The following is an 18,105-nucleotide window of genomic DNA, read 5'->3' as shown; positions in this document are numbered from 1 at the left end:
CTGGATCGGCTGCTTGCAAGGCAAAACTGCTGTGCTATCTCTCCAGGCCCTTCTGAAACTTCTTGATCATCAAATTTAAACCAATGTTTCCTTCCTGTAATTTTACAATAGGCTGTGCGATGACCATTTCCATTTTCACCATGATGGTTCAAAACAGAGAATAAATTGTATTCTTCATGTTGTTCTTAACATCCATCATGTACTGTGATAAGTCAAGGTTTTCTAAAGGAAAGCCCATGTAGGTCTAATTATTTCATCCTCTTGCCATCATAGAAGAAGCATTTCTAGTGTATTAACAGCACAGGTGGTAATTTTCAAATTTCTGTCCTTTTTAAGGAGTCCTGCTGTGTGTCACAGTGGGTGCGATAAACTCTATTACTGTCTCTCAGTTCTTTAGAAAACACTCTAAGGCAACCTTGTAACATGCAGTTATCTGTAGATGTCAAAGGCAAGGGTAATTAGTGAATCTCTCTGATGTCTGAGATTCTTGGTGGCAGATGAGGCCTCCAATTGTGGAATTAAGCTGGCCTTGGAAAAGTGGAGCAATAATCGACTCATTAAAGTGCTTATGTCTCTGCTAAGCTTGTTTTACGGCTTTTGAGTCAACGAGATGATCGGTATTTTCCTCTATATGTCTATTAGGCATATCAGCTTTGTTCAAGTCCTGGTGGAGGGAGAAAGGAGGGAGGGAAGAGGGAATGAATGGACGGTGGAAGGAGGGAATGAAGGGAGGGAGGAGGGAAAGGAGGGAGGAAGGTGGAAAGATGGGAGGAGGGAGGAAGGGAGGAGGGAAGAGAGGGAGGGTGGGAGGATGGAGAAGGTGGGAGGGAAGGGAAGGAAGAAAGGAGAGAGAAAGAAAGAAAGAAGAAAAGAAAGAAAAAAGAAAGAAGAAAGAAAGAAAGACAAAGAAAGAAAGAAAGAATGAAAGAAAGAAAGAAAGAAAGAAAGAGAAGAAAAAGAAAGAAAGAAGCAAAGACAGAAAGAAAGAAAGAAAGAAAGAAGAAAGAAAGAAAGAAAGAAAGAAAGAAAGAAAGAAAGAAAGAAAAGAAGAAAAAGAAAGAAAAAGAAAGAAAAAGAAAGAAAGAAAGAAAGAAAAGAAAAAGAAAGAAGGAGGAGGAGGGGAGGGAGGAAGGGAGGAAGGAAGGAAGGCAACAAACTGCTCTCAGGGGCTGTTTCAGCAGAGAATAAAATTAGTGACAAGGTGATGGTGAAGTCCATTCTATTTTTACATCTTACACTGTGGTGCATACAACTTAAATTGAGTCTAAAATCGTTTTTAATTCCCAAATTCTAAAGCCAAGTTCAAAGGATTGGAGTGCATATCTGGAATGCAGAGCTTGATGTTTAATTCTTGCCATCTCATGGTCTCCCGAATACCAAATTCTAAAATTTTACTATATTTCTTTTTCCCAAATCCACTGTTGGAGTACGCTAATGAGAACAGAGTGTTAAGGTTAAGGTTTACTCTTCAATCCATGTTCTCTTCTGAACACGTATCTCACATGATTCTTTCTGTTTCTTTGGGTCTTGTGTCCTCTAGAGGAGCCTGTGTTCTCTCTCAATCATGAACCTCTCTTTCTCTCAACTCATATCCTTCTAAGGAAGTTGCAGTAAGCAACTATGTTGCTTCACTGAGAGAAAGAGAGAGAGAATAATCTCACTCATTTGTGGGATATAAGAAAACTAAAAGTGGGGCGGGAGAGATAGAATAGAGGTAGGGTATTTGCCTTGTATACAGAAGGATGGTGGTTTAAATGCCGGCATCCCATATGGTCTGCCAGGAGTGATTTCTGAGCGTAGAGCCAGGAGTAGCCCCTGGGCGCTGCCAGGTGTGACCCCCCCCAAAAAAAAAAGAAAACTAAAAGACAGTGTGGTGATAATACCCAGAGACCATAGAGTTGCAGGGCAGGAGGAACAGTCAATAGTAGAAAGCTTGCCACAAAGAGCTGTGAGTGCAGTTAGAATAGAGAAGGGTCAGGGGCTTGGAGAAGTGGTGCAAGTGGTAGGGCGGTTGCCTTGCACATGGTAACAATAGGACAGACCGAGCTTCGACCCCCCCAGCATCCCATATGGTCCCCCAAGAGCAGGAGCGATTTTTGAGCGCATAGCCAGGAGTAACCCCTGAGCGTCACCAGGTGTGGCCCAAAAAGTAAAAAAAAAAAATAGAGAAGTGTCCACTATGACAATGATAGTTGGAAGTGATCACTCTGGGCAAGAACTGGGTGCTGAAAGGGGATAAAATTACATTCACGGTACCCTTTCATAAACAACAATGCAAAACAGCCTCAAAAAGGAAAGAGAGTGTGAGTAACAAAATGCATGCCCCCCAAAGACGGGCAGGGGTGGGTGGTTGGGAGGGAAACTGGGAACTTTGGTGGCAGGGAAAGGTGCACTGGTGGTGGTGTACATTCTATGACTGAAACTCAATTCTGGAAAATTTTGTAACCATGCTGCTCAGATCAAACAATTCTTTTTTTTTGGGGGGGGGCACACCCAGTGCCGCTCAGGGGTTACTCCTGGCTATGCGCTGAGAAGTCGCTCCTGTCTTGGGGGACCATATGGGACGCCAGGGGATCGAACCGTGGTCCATCCTAGGCTAGCGCTGGCAAGGCAGACACCTTACCTCTAGCGCCACCATGCCGGCCCCGATCAAATAATTCTTAATAAAAATAAATTTTAAAAGAATTAAGTTTCTTCGGCTGGAGAGATAGAGCTAGGCTTAAGAGGTTCTGTTTGCTTTGTTTTGTTTTGGGGTCACACCCATCAGCACTCAGGGGTTTCTCCTGACTCTTTGGTCAGAAATCGCTCCTGGCAGGTTCGGGGGACCATATGGGATACTGGTATTCGAACCAATGACCTTCTGCATAAAAGGCAAACGCCTTACCTCCATGCTATCTCTTCGGCCCTGGCTTAAGGTTCTTATCTTGCATGCAAAGTAGTGTAGTGTAGGTTCAATCCCCAGAATCATATATGGTACCTTAAACCCTTCCAGGAGTGATCCCTGAGCACAGAGCCAGGAGTAAACCTGCTGGGTATAGTTCAAAACCAAATAAAAATAAGGCTCTCTTTGTTCCAATTAGCAAATATCATTATGAAACTAACAAAGCAGTGTGAAAAGTCACATTTGGATGTGTATATGATATTAGGGCTTACATGTGTCAGAAAGAAAAAAGATGTCATGATTCCTTCAAACCTCAAGTCTCATAAATATAATTTATTTATTTGGTCTCCTTGGTGAGGTTTAGTCACATCATTAGGTGATCTTGGATATTTTGGAAAATCTATGATGCTTCATTTCTTTTTTGGTGAGTCAGAAATTAAACCCAAGGCCCCACACATGCAAGGCATCCAGTCTCCCACTGAGTTACATCCACAGCCAACTTCAGAAGCTTGATTTTGGTCCTAACATTAGAAACAAAATGCATTTTTCTTTTCCAAAGTATCTGGATGGTGGGGCTGAAGTGGTGGTGCAAGTGGTAGGGCGTCTGCCTTGCATGTGCTAACCTAGGATGGACTGCAGTTTGATCCCCCTGCGTCCCATATGTTCCCCAAGCCAAGAGTGATTTGTGAGTGCATAGACAGGAGTAACTCTTTAGTGTCACTGGATGTGTGCCAACCCTCCACCCTCAAAAAAGATTAAGTGGATGGTACTAGAGACATGTCCTTTTTCTTTTAAACCTTTATTTCTTTAGTTTTTTGGGGGGCCATACCAGGCATTGCTCAGGGATTACTTCTGGCTCTGAACTCAGAAATTTGTCCTGGGAGGCTCGGGGGATCATGTGGGATGCCAGGAATCAAACTTGGATCAGTCCTGGGTTGGCCCCTTGCAAGGCAAACACCCTACTGTCTGCTATCGCTCTGGGCCCTCTTTTTTTTTTAATCGATTTTATTTTTTTCTCTTTTTTAAATCTTATTTAAAGAAAATGCATCACATAGTTGACATAGTGATCATAACATATTTGTTTCAAAAGAAGTTAGAGAAAAGTTCTATCAAAAAAGAATAGAAAGGGGGTTGGAGTGGTAGCACAGAGGTAGGGCATTTGCCTTGCACACTGAGGACCCTGGATGGACCCGGGTTTGATTTCTGGTATCCCACATGGTTCCCCAAGACTGTCAGGAACAGAGCGAAGAGCCAGGGGTAACCCCTGAGCACTGCTGGGTGTGGCCCAAAAACCAACGAAACAAAATAGAATAGAAAAAAATAAAAAGAGGAAGAGAAGAAAGTGTTCGAAACATAAAGAAAAAGGAAAGGTACAGTAGCAAGCACATCTGTAAAAATCATCGTACCTCTAATGAAGTCATTAAATGCCACGGCAGAAGCTGTTGTAAGCGCTTGTTAGCTGTCCATTCTGTTAAGTCGAGTGCTCCTTCCTAGAGGGATGAAAGCGTCAAAGCAATAAAGTAGTTCTTAATCGCTTGTCCCTTGGGACTGCCCAAACCAAGGCATGATTGTTTTACTCAGGGCAGATTAGCCCTTGGGAGGGGCTTGTGTTTGCCTTATGGTATCTGGGGTGAAAATGGGTGAATTCAGCACCTTTCTTTTTTTTTTTTTGTTTTTTTGTTTTGTTTTTGGGCCACACCCGGTGATGCTCAGGGGTTACTCCTGGCTCTGCGCTCAGAAGTCGCTCCTGGCTTGGGGGATCGAACCACAGTCCGTCCTAGGCTAGCGCAGGCAAGGCAGGAACCTTACCTCTAGTGCCACCGCCCGGCCCCTTCAGCACCTTTCTAAAAGGAGAAATCAGGGTCAGAGCCATTCAGTGCGTCCAGAGCTTGCTTTGCCAGTGGCTGTGGCTGACCGAAGTTCTCCTCAGGCATGTTCTGGAGCCCAGCAGGAGTGATCCCAGAGCTCCCTGCCCATTACTGACCCTAATAAAAGTAATACAAGTATGTTCAGAATCATGTAATTTTATAATCAGAGATTTTGGGGGCTGCAGTATTGGCACAGCGGTAGGGCGTTTGCCTTGCATGAGGTTGTCCAGGACAGACCTGAAGTCCCTTATGGTTCCCATAGCCAGGAGCGATTTTTGAGTGTATAGCCAGGAGTAAGCCCTGAGCATCACCGGGTGTGGTCCAAAACAAACAGAGGAAGAACAAAAATAGAAGCCGGAGCTGTGGCACAAGCGGTAGGGGTGACGGAGGACGAATTGTGGTTCAATCCCATGGCATCTTATCTGGTTTGCTTTGCGAAAGGCTGATCCAGGACAGACCTGGCTTCGATCTCCAGCGTCCCATATGGTCCCCCAAGCCAGGAGCAATTTCTGAGCGCATAGGTAGGAGTAACCCTTGAGAGTTACTGGGCGTAGGCCAAAATCCAAAAAAGAACAAAAAACAGGATTTCTCTGTCCTTGAATTGATTTATTTAGCGTGCTCCATTGGCGGAGCATATGGGGTGCAGGGGTTCAAGGTCAAGTGCGGCATTTGTAGGACAAGCTATGCCTGCCAACATCCCCTGAAATGGATTCTGGCTTTTGCTTCTTTGGGAACGGGTCCTCCTAGGACCTAGGTAGTGCACAGGGCCCCTCCAGGTGTTGTGTGGGAGTGGAGCTCTAGATGCCATTAATCACAGCATCTGCTTCGCCATCTGTGTGTGTCTCTGGCCCCCAAACATTCTTTCTGTTTTGGCTTGAGGTGACTGGGCCCGTCTACACAGGGTTGGGGTTGCTCCCTGTGGTGTTCTGGGGACCATCCCTGCGCATGCTCAGCATTCGCTTGAGCCCCAAACTTTTGTTTTCTTTTTGTGCTGTTTCTTTTTGCGGGTGAGGAGGAAGGAATTGAGATTGGGGCCATATCCGGCGGCGGTGAGAGATCACCCCGGCTTCGGGGTGTAGGGGGACTAGTATGCGGGGCCGGGCTAGGGTGGATCTCCCGCCAGAGAAGCGCTAGAGTCCTGGCACTAGCTGGTTTGGGGGGAGCGTGGACCCTGTTTTCTGCAAAGAAACGGCCAAGCCGAGCCTTTGCCACTTTGGGGTGCTGAGAGGGGGTGCCAGAAACGGGACTGAAGTCCCGCCTGTGGGCCAGAGGCGGCTGTCGGCGTCACCGGCCTCCCCGCACCCCCAAATGGGGCGCCCCACCCCCGCGCGCCCCCTCGGGGGCTTCGGCACGCACCTGCGGCCGCTGGCGGGCGGAGTCCCGGCGGGGCCCGCCCCTGGCCGCCGCGCAGCCAATCGCGACCGAGGGGCGTGGCCCTGCTGGCTCCGCCCCCGCGCCGCCGATTTAGAGCCGCGCGCGGGCCGGGCTGTAAGATGGCGGCGTGCTAACGCTCGGCGGGCGGCGCGCGTGCGGGGGCCGTTGGCGGGCGACTCGGGGTGCAGCGCGGGCGCCGTCGCGCAGCCGGGGAGCCGCTCCACGATGCCGAACATCAAGATCTTCAGCGGCAGCTCCCACCAGGACCTGTCGCAGAAGATCGCCGACCGCCTGGGCCTGGAGCTCGGCAAGGTGGTGACCAAGAAATTCAGCAACCAGGAGACCTGGTGAGTGCGGCCGGCGGGGAGGGGGCGCCGGGCGGCCGCGGCGGGAGAGCGGGGGCCGCCGGGGAGGCGGCGATAGGCCGCTTCGCGGGGCACCGGGGGTGCTCCCCAACCGTCGCGCCCCCAAGGGCTTTTTCCGTTATTCTCCCTCTCGTGGGGGAGTCACCCGGCTCGTCGCGGCGCCGTGGGGTGGAGCCGACGGGTCGCGGGTGGCCGAGGTGTCGGGGTTCCTAGGCAGACCCCCCCGGGCGCCCGCAGCGACGCGGAGCCTCCGTCCGGGGGACACGTGGCTGGGTCGCTGAGCCGGGGAGCCACCAGGCCCGAATGGAGCCTCTCCTGCGCCCCAACCGGCTTACGTAAGAGCCCCCGCTGCACCCCGGGGAGCGGCTTCTTAAGATCCGACTTTGCATTCGGACCGGGATCGATCAGCTTGGGGACGCGGGAAAGTTGTGACGTTCCCGGTCGACGGCGCCAAAATTGGTCCCTTCCTTGGACGAGTGTCGCCTCGAAGCGTCTCGAGAATGTTTGGCTGTCCTGCCAAAAATCGTGGTTTCCTTGATGAATTGGCGAAAGGGACTCACGAACCCATTGTCACCGTTTCACGGGGAGCCTTCCAAAAAGTGGCAGGAGCCCTCATTCTGGAAGCTTCTGGGGTAGATCATACAATGGCACGTTGCTCAGAAACGGCGTCCCCTCTGAACCGGGCCACTTTTCTTGGTGCCAGATTAGAAATTGTGTGTGTCCTTGAATTGATATAATCGCGACCAAAGAAAGATCGTGGGTGAAAGGCCGGGGTCCCACAGTGCCTTGCAGCTCCAAGGCCTGGGGGAAGCTTAATCCCCACCCCTCTCCCTTTGCCCCTCCCTCCCCTGCTCCTTGTGCTCCTTGGCCGTTTTGGAGACACTTTGCCTGCCCCTTTGAACAGCTTTTCCACCAAAGTGTGCTTGGCTTATTGTTTGATCACCTACTAATAAAACCTTCAAATTTTCTTGGAGCATTTTCCCCAATTGCTTTTATTTTCTTTCATAACTAACGTCTCATGCCCCTAGTTCTTTGTAGCCCCCACTTACAATAAAAGCATCCTCTGTCTGGGAAAGCTTTCTTCGGGATGCAGGGTGAGGCTATGAGTATCCTCATGGTGGTGTCCATAGTAGTGCGAGCACAGATGCCGTGTGTGACCAAGCAGCCCCTAAGTCAAAAAGACAGTGGCCAAACTGTCATATTCGACCACAGCACTATATACATGGGCTAGAATAATAAATAGAATCAACTCTAACATGGACAGTATAGTTGGGAAAGATGCTTTTCATTGAAGAGTATTTGTCCTGTATGCCTTCTCAAGACAACAGGTTGTTAAATCTCTTCTTAGGCTTCTAGGGGCAAAAGAACCTTTACCCTTTCACATAGAGTCTTCTACCTGTGCTTAATGCTACACACTAGAATCTGAGCCTCTCCTAGAGAATTTGGGGGCTCACCCAGCGGTGCTTAGACACCACACCTGACTCTGTAGCCTGAAATCACTCCTGGCAGCCGTGGGGGCCACATGGGATGCTAGAGTTGGAACCTGGGTTGGCTGCCTGCAAGGCAAATGCCCTACCACCCATGCTATTGCTCCAGCCCCAGGAATGTACTTTTCTACTTGTTGATTATCTGAATTTAATGAAGATGGGTGCGTTTCTGCTTTTTCAGAACTGAGAGATACATTGATTATGATTTCTACCACTTTGCAACTTGGAAGAGTTTAGTTTACTACCTTAATTTAAGACTGGATTTGAAGAGCTAAGCTATCTAGTCTCCTCATGATTTTCCTGTGATATTGAGATTATTGGGGGGCCTGAGCCATAGTACTGCAAGTAGGGTGCTGGCCTTGGACATGGCGAAGCCAGATTTGATCCCCCAACATCACTTAAGTCCCCTGACCACTGCCAGAAGTGATCCCTGAGTGCAGAGCCCAGAATAACCCCAGAACATCACTGGGTGTGGACCCAAAATAATAGTTCCTTGGGATGTTTTCCTTTTTGTAAGCTAGTTCTTTTATTTTTTCCTTTTCTTTTATCACACCCAGCATTACTCAGTGGTTAGGTTACTCTTGGCGTCTGGTTTCAAGGATCACTCCTGTTAGGGCTCCATGGAACATGAGGGGGTGCCAGGAACACAGAATAAGCAAAGCAGGTGCCCTACCCTACTACTTTTGTCCTGAACTAATAATGTTTTATAATGAAAATCTTTGAGGAAAACTTTTTTGGTTTTTTTGTGGCTGGGTGATTCTGGTCTATTGCTGGCTTGCTGCTCACTTTTAGCACTGTTCAGAGCAACTTACAATGCTGGTTCTCAAACCTGGGCCTCCAAAATGCATAGCATGACCTAAAGTCAGCCCTTGGCCTTATCATGTCCCAGGCTTTAATCATAACTCTGGGTGGTGGGGAATGGTTACAACACCACCAAGCAGTGCTTAGAGAAGAATTCCCAATCTGCTAGGATTCATCCCAAACAGTGCTCAGGGGACTCTTTGGTGCTGGGGATCAAATCTAGGTTTCCCTCAGGCAACCTAGTCCTTTGAGCAATCTCTCCAGCCTGAGCTGGCTCTTTGACAATTTCTTAGGGGGTAAATACCTAGAAGGGGAATTACTGGATAAAAGGTCTACACATTTTTTCAGGCCTTCCATAACTATTGTGTAATTGCTGGGGCTGGAGAAAAAAGTACAATGGGCAGGATGCTTGCCATACATGTAGCCAACCCAGGTTCCAGCCCTGGTTGCCAATATGCCCCCCTGAACACCAGACTGCCTGCCAGGAGAGATTGCCAGAGCAGAGTCAGGAATACATTTTGATCATCACTGGGTGTGGGCTCCGCAAATCAAAATAATAGTAAACATAAATAGGATTCAACATTGTGTATTAAATGCATGTAAATGAGAAGGCTAGAGGAAGGAATATATAAAAATGATGATAGATTATATTAAGAAGAAATAGGTTGTTGGTAGAAAGTTCTACCCTCAGTGACTGCCTGATTTATCATGTAGAGAAAGCTATAAAAAATAACATGAAGGTGTTTTGAGGCTTAATTAACTGTGTTTTGATCAGGTTATGCAACCTGAGTGTAGTTTGTCAGGTTTTTTTTGAGGAGCATGTTGGGGTGGGCCACATCTGGTAGTGCTAAGGTTCTGTGCTTGGAGATGGCTTCTGGGCTTTGCTCAGGGGACCATGTGTTGTTTGATCAACCTAAGCTTCCCACTCATGAAGCATGTACTCAGCCTGTTGGGCTATCTCTCGCCTTCCAGTTCATGAATTGTTAAGACTTTTTGTTTTTTTGGTTTTTGGGCCACACCCGGCGGTGCTCAGGGGTTACTCCTGGCTGTCTGCTCAGAAACACCTCCTGGCAGGCACGGGGACACCGGGATTCGAACCAACCACCTTTGGTCCCGGATCAGCTGCTTGCAAGGCAAACCCTGCTGTGCTATCTCTCCCGGGCCCAATTGTTAAGACTCTTATGGAAGTCTTTATACTATTGTAGGGCAAGATTGTTCTTCATTACTTAAATTAGGATTCTACATAGAATTCTATGTTCAAGGCCATGTTCTAGTTTACATGCACAACTTGACTTTCAGCCTGGTCAAGTAGCTTTTCTTTATATTCTACCACTTGAATTTCAACCTATGCAAATAAGTTGTCTGAGATACTAGAAGCGTGTCCTGTCATAATATCCTTGAACCTAAGTATGACTTTGGAAAACGGCCAACCAATAATTGCTCGAATAACACAAAATGATCTTAGTGCTTGTATTAGATGGTTAAGTGCTCCTTTTTCCCCCTCATTACCTTTGTGGTCACTATTGCAGTGATTGGGAGTCACAAGGGCGCCACACTTTCAGTTGTGGTGTTTGCACACACCGGCTGTGATACTCCTGAACTCAAACTTTCTCATTCAGTGGAGTCTCTGGAACCACGTGTAGCACGTGTGGGCAGCACTGGGGATCAAACTCACAGCCTCACAAATGCAGGTCAGACACATAAGTCACATAAGGTGATTTTTATAAAAAGCCTTATGTGATATCAGAATATAAAACAGTCCCCCTTCCAGGATCTAAGAAAATCCTGTGATGCTGGGGATTTATTATCTGGGCTTGGGTGGTACTTGGGGACTACCAGGGCTGCACTTGGCAGTGTTCATGGGACCATGTGGTTGTGGGCACCAAACTAGGATTATATACATGCAAACATGTGCATTTAGCTCTATAAAGTCTCTTCAGGTTTAGCATATGTATGTATTATATTTCTACTATTTTTAGGGGGTGAGGCACACCAGGTCTTGCTCAGAGGTTTTTTTCCTGGTGCTGTGCTCAGGAACCACTCTTAGTGGCTTTAAGGGGATCATGTGGGATTCCAGGGGTATAACATGGGTTGGCTGCATCAAAGGCAAGTACTATTGTCCCAGCCCCTTTATCTATATAACTACACCTGATAGGGCTGGGGGCTACTCCCAGCTCTGTGTTCGTGTCTATCCTACCATGCTTAGGAATCATGCAGTGTTGTATTAAGTATTGATTATAAACTCCTGGTGGTGGATGGTGGATGCTGAGGCCTTTCACCACTTAGACTGGTGCCTGCAGCCCCTACAGTCTGGTGGGTCTGTGGGTTCAGGATAATGACGAGGAAATGATCACAGCACTCAGATGAAGAAGGTTCAGAAGACATAAAGTTTTACTTAGAAGTCCCTAATCGCCCTGTGCAGATCTTACATGGCTTCTAAGCTAAGCAGCCTCTTTCTTGCTCCTCTGCATCCATGCTGTCTCTGCCTCTTTGCCTCCTCTTCCTGCTGAGGCTCTCTCACCCTTCCCCCAGGCCACTCTGTTTACCAACCATAGACCCCTCCCAGATGTGGGAGGGTCTCAACATCCAGGTTAGATCGGCAGGAAGTTGGGGGGAGGGTAATCATGCAGTACCAGGGGATTCAAACTAGGATTGGCTGCATGTATAGCGACTGCCTTAACCCTCTCTCTGACCCTGAAATAGCATTTTGTATTTGTTTTTTGTCTTTGAAATAGAATTTTTCAGGCAGGCATCTTCTATTGAAGCTATATTTAGCAAGCACTCTGGTAATCGATCGTGGAAATTGAATTTTTTAACTGGTACCTCAAAGCAGATGATGTGTGTTTTATATCAGTGTGATCACACATGAAAAAGATTCATGAAGTTGGTACATCAAAGGACTACAGTGACCATGCTAAGAATTTGCCTTTAAGTCATACAGACATTTACCTTTGCATTAACCGTTTCTTTGGCTTCCTGGCAGCCAAAGGGATGAAGGTGTATGCAGTGGATTATGTAGGTACTTTTGGGGGGTTGGGCCACACCCAGCGGCACTCGGCTCAGAAATCACTCCTGACCGTATGAGATGACAGATCAAACCCTCAAACTCTTGTTGGCCATGTGCAAAGCAAAGGACCTCCCAATTGTGCTCCTCCTCAAGTAATGTCGTTTTTATTTTCATTAAACAAACTAAGGACTTCTAGGTAAAATTCTAAGAATTTTATAGGGAAGATCCTTAAATTGTAACATACTGAACAATGGAAGCAATTCATGTGGGTATTTTTGTGTTGGGTATTGTTTTGCTGTGTGTCTGAGTGGCTTATTAGACACAAATAAACCTTTTAAGAAGCTAATTAACTCTTTGGGACCAAGCTCTGCTTGTTAGCAGAGTTGTTTTTGCCCCAAAATAAATTTCGAACAGCTGAGTGTCTGTAAAAGGGAAGGATCAGATTTGTCCAAAAAAGCCTTTAAAAAAGCATGTGGAACCCACTTTCCTCTAACAGAGAAGAGAGTTAGTTCATTTGAAGGATAGTTTGCTAAATGCTGGCAACTGCAGGTCTGCAGCACGCACACATCTGCCTTAATTAAGTAGATGCAGCAGCAGCCTCATCCTGAGGAGGAATTCATGAATATACTCAGTTACTAGGCTCTGTCCCTGCCATTGTGCTATTGCGGTGGCTGTGGCACTGCATTCCAGCGGCAGACGGGATAAATGTCAAACAAGTTCCTAAACAAAGGTGATGCGCCACAGTAAAGAACAGTGCTGCCTTGCATGCCACTAACCTGTATTCAATCCCCAGCACTCCATAGGATCCCTTGAACCCCACCAGGATCCCTGGATACAGAGCCAGGAGTAAGCTCTTAGCACCTCTAGGTGTGGGCCAAAAGGGCAAACAAAAAATATCTAATAAGGTGACAAATATTGTGAAATAGATTGTTCTGAAAGGGATAATCATAAAATAATTATCAGGATCAGGTTTGTGATCCAGTTGTTGGGTCACACCTTATTTTACCCAAAACAAATATCAGCACGTCCCTTTTCTTTGTTTACAGTTTGATTTTACCCCCAAACAGATGGTCTTACTTGAAAACCTGGGCGGGACTAGCTCAGGATAGCCTGAGCTATGTGACCTTATGCTGTCCTCACTGCCCCACCTGTGGGTGTCTCTGGACTTCATAAAAACCAAAGTTCTGGCAGGCTGAGTCTTCATTACAAGATATGAAAGGTTTTCAGACTCACCTGGAGTTGGAAATATGGCACATGGGTGATTTTACAGTATAAATTTTGTCTCTTACATGCTTGAGGTCTCAACTATTTTTTGTTTTTGTTTTGTTTGTTTGTTTTGGGGTCACACTCAACGATGCTGGGGGTTACTCCTGGCTCTGCTGGGGGTTACTCCTGGCTCTGCTGGGGGTTACTCCTGGCTCTGCTGGGGGTTACTCCTGGCTCTGCGCTCAGAAATTGCTCCTGGCAGGCTCAAGGGACCATATGGGATGCTGGGGATCTACCTTGGGTCTGTCCCGGGCTAGGCTGCACCCGAGGCAAACTCCCTACTCCGTGTTATCTCTCTGGCTCTGAGAGCTGCCACTGTAGTCCCTGACACCATCACTAGAACTGTGACCCAGAGTGTGACCCCGGGCAAAAGGACAACAGAGGGAAAGGAAGTAGGAAATAATCTTTAAAAAACTAGAATGAGTTCCTCTATTTAATTTCCTTCCATGCTGAGATCCTAGATCAAGGGGCTCTCTGGATTCCCTGGCCAGGTGGCACCCCAAATAAAGCTTAGTCACACACTTGCTCTTTGCTGGGTTTGTGGGTGGTGCTCAAGGGCTCCTCATGGTGGTGTGAGTTCCTGCCCACTGCACCATCTTCCCGGCCCTGCCTTCAGAGGCTTTTGTTTGGTTTTGTGTTTTTGTTTCTTGATTTCCACACCCAGGGTAGCTCCCAGAACCAGAAGCTGTGTTTGTGGCTTAAGCCACTGAACTTAATTTTTATGGAGCGGAACTGGAGAAGTATAGAGCCTTAACAAAATGGACACCCCACCTTATATACTCAGCATTCATTCAACCAAAAGCACCCATTCAGTTATCAGTAAATGGCTAATCTTGTTTCATCTATTGCTTCTCCCCTTTCCTTAGCCCCACAATTGAATTATTACTTAAAAAATTAAATAATTATTTAATAGCGAGACAAAACTAGACATTCCATTATCAGGCAAAGGTTTTAGCCACCAGGCTAAAAGTCATTCAAATGATTTTCCAGAGGGACCAGAGCAATAGTGCAGTGCAGTGGGGAGGGTCCTGGCCTAGCACGTGAATGACTGGGTTCATTCTTTGGCACCACATATGGTTCCTCGAGCTCCCTCAGGGGTAAACCCTGAGTACTACTGTGTGTGGGTCCCCCCAAAATGTTTCTATGGAGACTACAAGAGGTAAGCCACCATGTGTGGTCCCTTGAACACAGACAAAACAAGCCCTTGAGCACTAAATCCATTTTAATATTCTTTAATCTTTTAAATTCCCAGGGAAGTCACTTTATTTTTTTTTCCTTTTCATCAAGGACCCAACAGGCAACTGGAAATTGACCCTGGGCCCATGCACATATTCTACCATTTGATCAATTGCTGTGTCCTGGGAAGCCATTTTATTATTCTTTAGGAAGAAGGAGTTAGGGCTCATCTGTGCTCAGGGATCTCTCCTGTGGTCTTAGGGATCCTTTTGTTGTACCAGGTCTTGAAGTAAGCTTGGCCACAAGCAAGATAAGTCTGCCTTCCCCCTGACCTAAGTTTCTGTCTGGCCTTGGAAGTCACTTTTAGTAAGCTGGTCAGGGAAAGAGACTTAGACTCTTAGTCTGAGACATGAGCGTGCAGCTGTAGGAAAGCCATTCTCCATATGAAAACCCATGAAGGGTGGAAGTGAGAAAGGGTCCGTGTCTTCGAGGAATGCCAAGAAAAGCAGTGTGCTGACTCAGAGGTACCCAAATTTATGTTGCAAAAAGTACAGTCATCAGGAACAAAATTCAACAAGCACTGCCCTAACTCCCAGAAATCTACCTTCCTTAAGAAAACAGGCAAAAAGTGACCCCCAAGGCATCCGAGGCAGCTACTGTGCCCTGGATGGTCTCACTCACTTTGGGCTTTCCTGGACGATGAGTGCTGCAGGGCAAGTTAGGGAGACAGTATTTGGATAAGCTGTTTTCAATGAACTTAACATGAGAATTCTTCAAGTCTCTCAGTCTTACATAGAAAATTAAAGCTACTGGACTAGGTTGTTTGGACGGTTCGTGCAGCACCTTCGCTTTCACTTACGCTTTTATGACCTCAGCTTTTATTGAGGGCTACAGTAATGGTTCGCTCAAGTGTGCATTTATGTCCCCACTTACAAGGCTTTTAACCAATTACATATTTTGGATCAACTGAAGAATATCTGACCCGAACAATTAGTGCCGGAAGTACTAAGAGGTCAAGAGAAACAATGAGAATTATAGAGCTATAATAGACAAGAGTTTATAAGATTTCTAATTTTTAAAGCAGTGTTATTGCACTACACCATATTTGTTTGCAGTGATGAAAGTGAATTTATTTAGAAAGCTTGGAGATTTGGGTTGACTCATGTTTTTATTTTTATCTTAAGTTTGGATTCTTTAGTTATTTGCAGTTCTTTGCTAGTCTCAACAGTACTTCAATGAACATGAAGCTCTTTTCTTTTTTCTTTTTTTTTTGGTTTTTGGGCCACACCCGTTTGATGCTCAGGGGTTACTCCTGGCTATGCGCTCAGAAATTGCCCCTGGCTTGGGGGGGACCATATGGGACGCCGGGGATCGAACCTGGTCCGTATGCTAGCGCTTGCAAGGCAGACAGACACCTTACCTCTAGCGCCACCTTCCTGGCCCCATGAAGCTCTTTTCTAAAACAGTATGAACTAAGTACAATAATGTTTGTTCTGTTAAAAATGAATTTTGAAGTCATCATAGATTTCACACGCATTTCTAAGAAATTCAGTAATACAGAAAACCTAACACATTCCTCCAGTTTCCCAGTTTCCAGCCATAGTTTTTACCATACTGTAGTTTCCTATCAAACTGCTGTGTGGGGCCAAAATGATAATACAGTATGAAGAGAGCTTACCTTGCATGCAGCTGATCCAGGTTCGAACCCTGGAACCTCAAATAGTGAACCCTAAACCCACCAAATGTGATTCCCTGAATACCCAACCAAGAAAAAGCCCTGAACATGGATCTGAGCCCTTGCAAACAAAAAAATCTTCCCCACTGCTGCTATAATGTTACAACCAGGATACTGGTGTGACTAAACCTAGATCGATAGAATGGGACAAAACACAATACGAAAATGCCCTCTGCACACCTATGTTCATTGCAGCACTATTTACAAGAGCCAGAATCTGGAAACAACCCAGATGCCCAACAATAGATAAAGAAACTGTGGTACATATACACAATAGAATACTATGCAGTCGTCAGGAAAAATGAAGTCAGGAGATTTTCCTTATACAGGGATGGACTATTAATCTGAGTGAAATGAGTCAGAGGGAGAGAGACACAGAATAGTTTCATTCATCTGTGCAATTTAAGAAAATTAGAAGACAGTATGGTAATAATACTCAGACAATAGAGGTGAGGGCCGGAAGGACTAGCCCACTAGATGAAACTCACCACAAAGAGTGGTGAGTGCAGTTTGAGAAATAACCACACCAACAACTACCATGACAATGGTAGTGAGTGACAGAAATAGAATGCCTGTCTCCAAGACAGGCAGGGGGTGGGTGAGGAGGGAGATGGGGGCATTGGTAGTGGGAAGGTTGCACTGGTGAAGGGAGGGTTTACTTTTTATGATTGAATTCCAACTACAAACGTGCTTGTAACCATGGTGCTTAAATAAAGATATTAGGGAAAAAACACACCAAAAACAAAATAAGTGCTTATACAGTGAATGCTGATATCATTAAATGTATGCAGAGGTGAAGAACATGCCCTGCATGTATGATAATATATTTTTATTAAAAAAAATAGTAGGAAGAGACTGCTGAGCACTACAAGGTACACGTGGTCCTTTTCAATAGAAAAAAAATAGAAAAAAAAAACCCAGAAAATGTATTTTGGTTCAAGCACCATTCTACTGGGTTCAACTTTGATTTCTTTCAAGGTAAAAGGAGACAGAGTGTAAAAATTAAAAAAGAAAATACAATCTGTTACCACAAAGCTCTCCTCCGCCGTTCTGCTCCCCTTCATAACCATTTTCTATTTAATTTTGTTTTGGGGCCACACGCAGCAGTGCTCAGTGGTCACACCTGGCTCCGCACTCAGGAATTACTCCCTTGGTGATTAGGGGATGCCAGAGATCAAAGCGGGCTAAGTCACGTGCAAGGCAAATACTCAGGCTTTTATCTGTTTGACTTTAATTGCTTTTGTCTGTTGTGGTATCTAACTGAGATGTGCCTCATAAAGTGAGTTGAAAATATTTCCATCTTATCTATTTCCTGGATAAAGTTGTGCAACTTGAGTTCATTCTTTATATGTTGGGCAGAATTCTTCATTAGATCTTTTGTGACGAGAAAGTCAATGTCGTGCTTCAAAATCTAAGTATTGTTTGGGGCTGGAGCAGATTGGGGAGGGCATTGGCTCTGCATGTGATCCACCTAGGTTGGCTCCCCAGCGTGCATGGGGTTCCCCGAGCCTGCCAGGAGTCACCCCTGGGAGCCAACGGGTGTGGCCCCACGCTTCCCGAATAAGTTGTTTTGCTTTGCTTCTCCCTCCTAGTGTGGAGATCGGTGAGAGCGTGCGGGGTGAGGATGTGTACATTGTGCAGAGTGGCTGCGGTGAGATCAATGACAACCTCATGGAGCTGCTGATCATGATCAACGCCTGCAAGATCGCCTCGGCCAGCCGCGTCACTGCGGTCATCCCCTGCTTCCCTTACGCGAGGCAGGATAAGAAGGACAAGGTAGGCTCGAATCTCCTTCACAAAAAGTTGGGCTTGGGGGCTAGGACACCAACTGCTTGGGGCTGCTTGGGAGCATCTGGGAACCCTTTTTGCTGAATTATCACTCTTAAGATCTCAATTTTTTTTTGTTTTGTTTTGGGGCCACACCCAGTGACGCTCAAGGGCTACTCCTGGCTCTGTGTTCAGAAATCACTCCTGGCAAGCCTGGGGGACCATAGAGGATGCCAGGGATCAAACTGAGTCTGTCCCAGGTTTGCCACATGCAAGGCAAATGGCTTACTGCTGTTCTCTCTCCAGTGCCAATGATTCTTTAAATTACTATTATTATTATTATTATTATTATTATTATTATTATTATTATTATTATTA

The 18,105-nt window shown here is 46.2% G+C and overlaps 1 protein-coding gene across 1 annotated transcript in view; it reads left to right on the top strand.

Annotated features, from left to right (window-relative positions):
• Window positions 1-6,317: 6,317 nt before the first annotated feature.
• The window catches only part of PRPS1 (phosphoribosyl pyrophosphate synthetase 1), a 31,796-nt gene continuing 20,008 nt past the window's right edge, over window positions 6,318-18,105 (top strand). The window contains exons 1-2 of the mRNA XM_049767608.1: window positions 6,318-6,470; window positions 17,553-17,736. Of these exons, the coding sequence (XP_049623565.1) occupies window positions 6,349-6,470; window positions 17,553-17,736 (306 nt within the window). The 5' untranslated portion in view covers window positions 6,318-6,348. The remainder of the gene's footprint in view (window positions 6,471-17,552; window positions 17,737-18,105) is intronic.

The sequence above is a fragment of the Suncus etruscus genome, chromosome X, assembly GCF_024139225.1.
Source record: "Suncus etruscus isolate mSunEtr1 chromosome X, mSunEtr1.pri.cur, whole genome shotgun sequence".
Taxonomy (NCBI): Eukaryota; Metazoa; Chordata; class Mammalia; order Eulipotyphla; family Soricidae; genus Suncus; species Suncus etruscus.
This window is presented reverse-complemented; position numbering and strand designations above follow the sequence as displayed.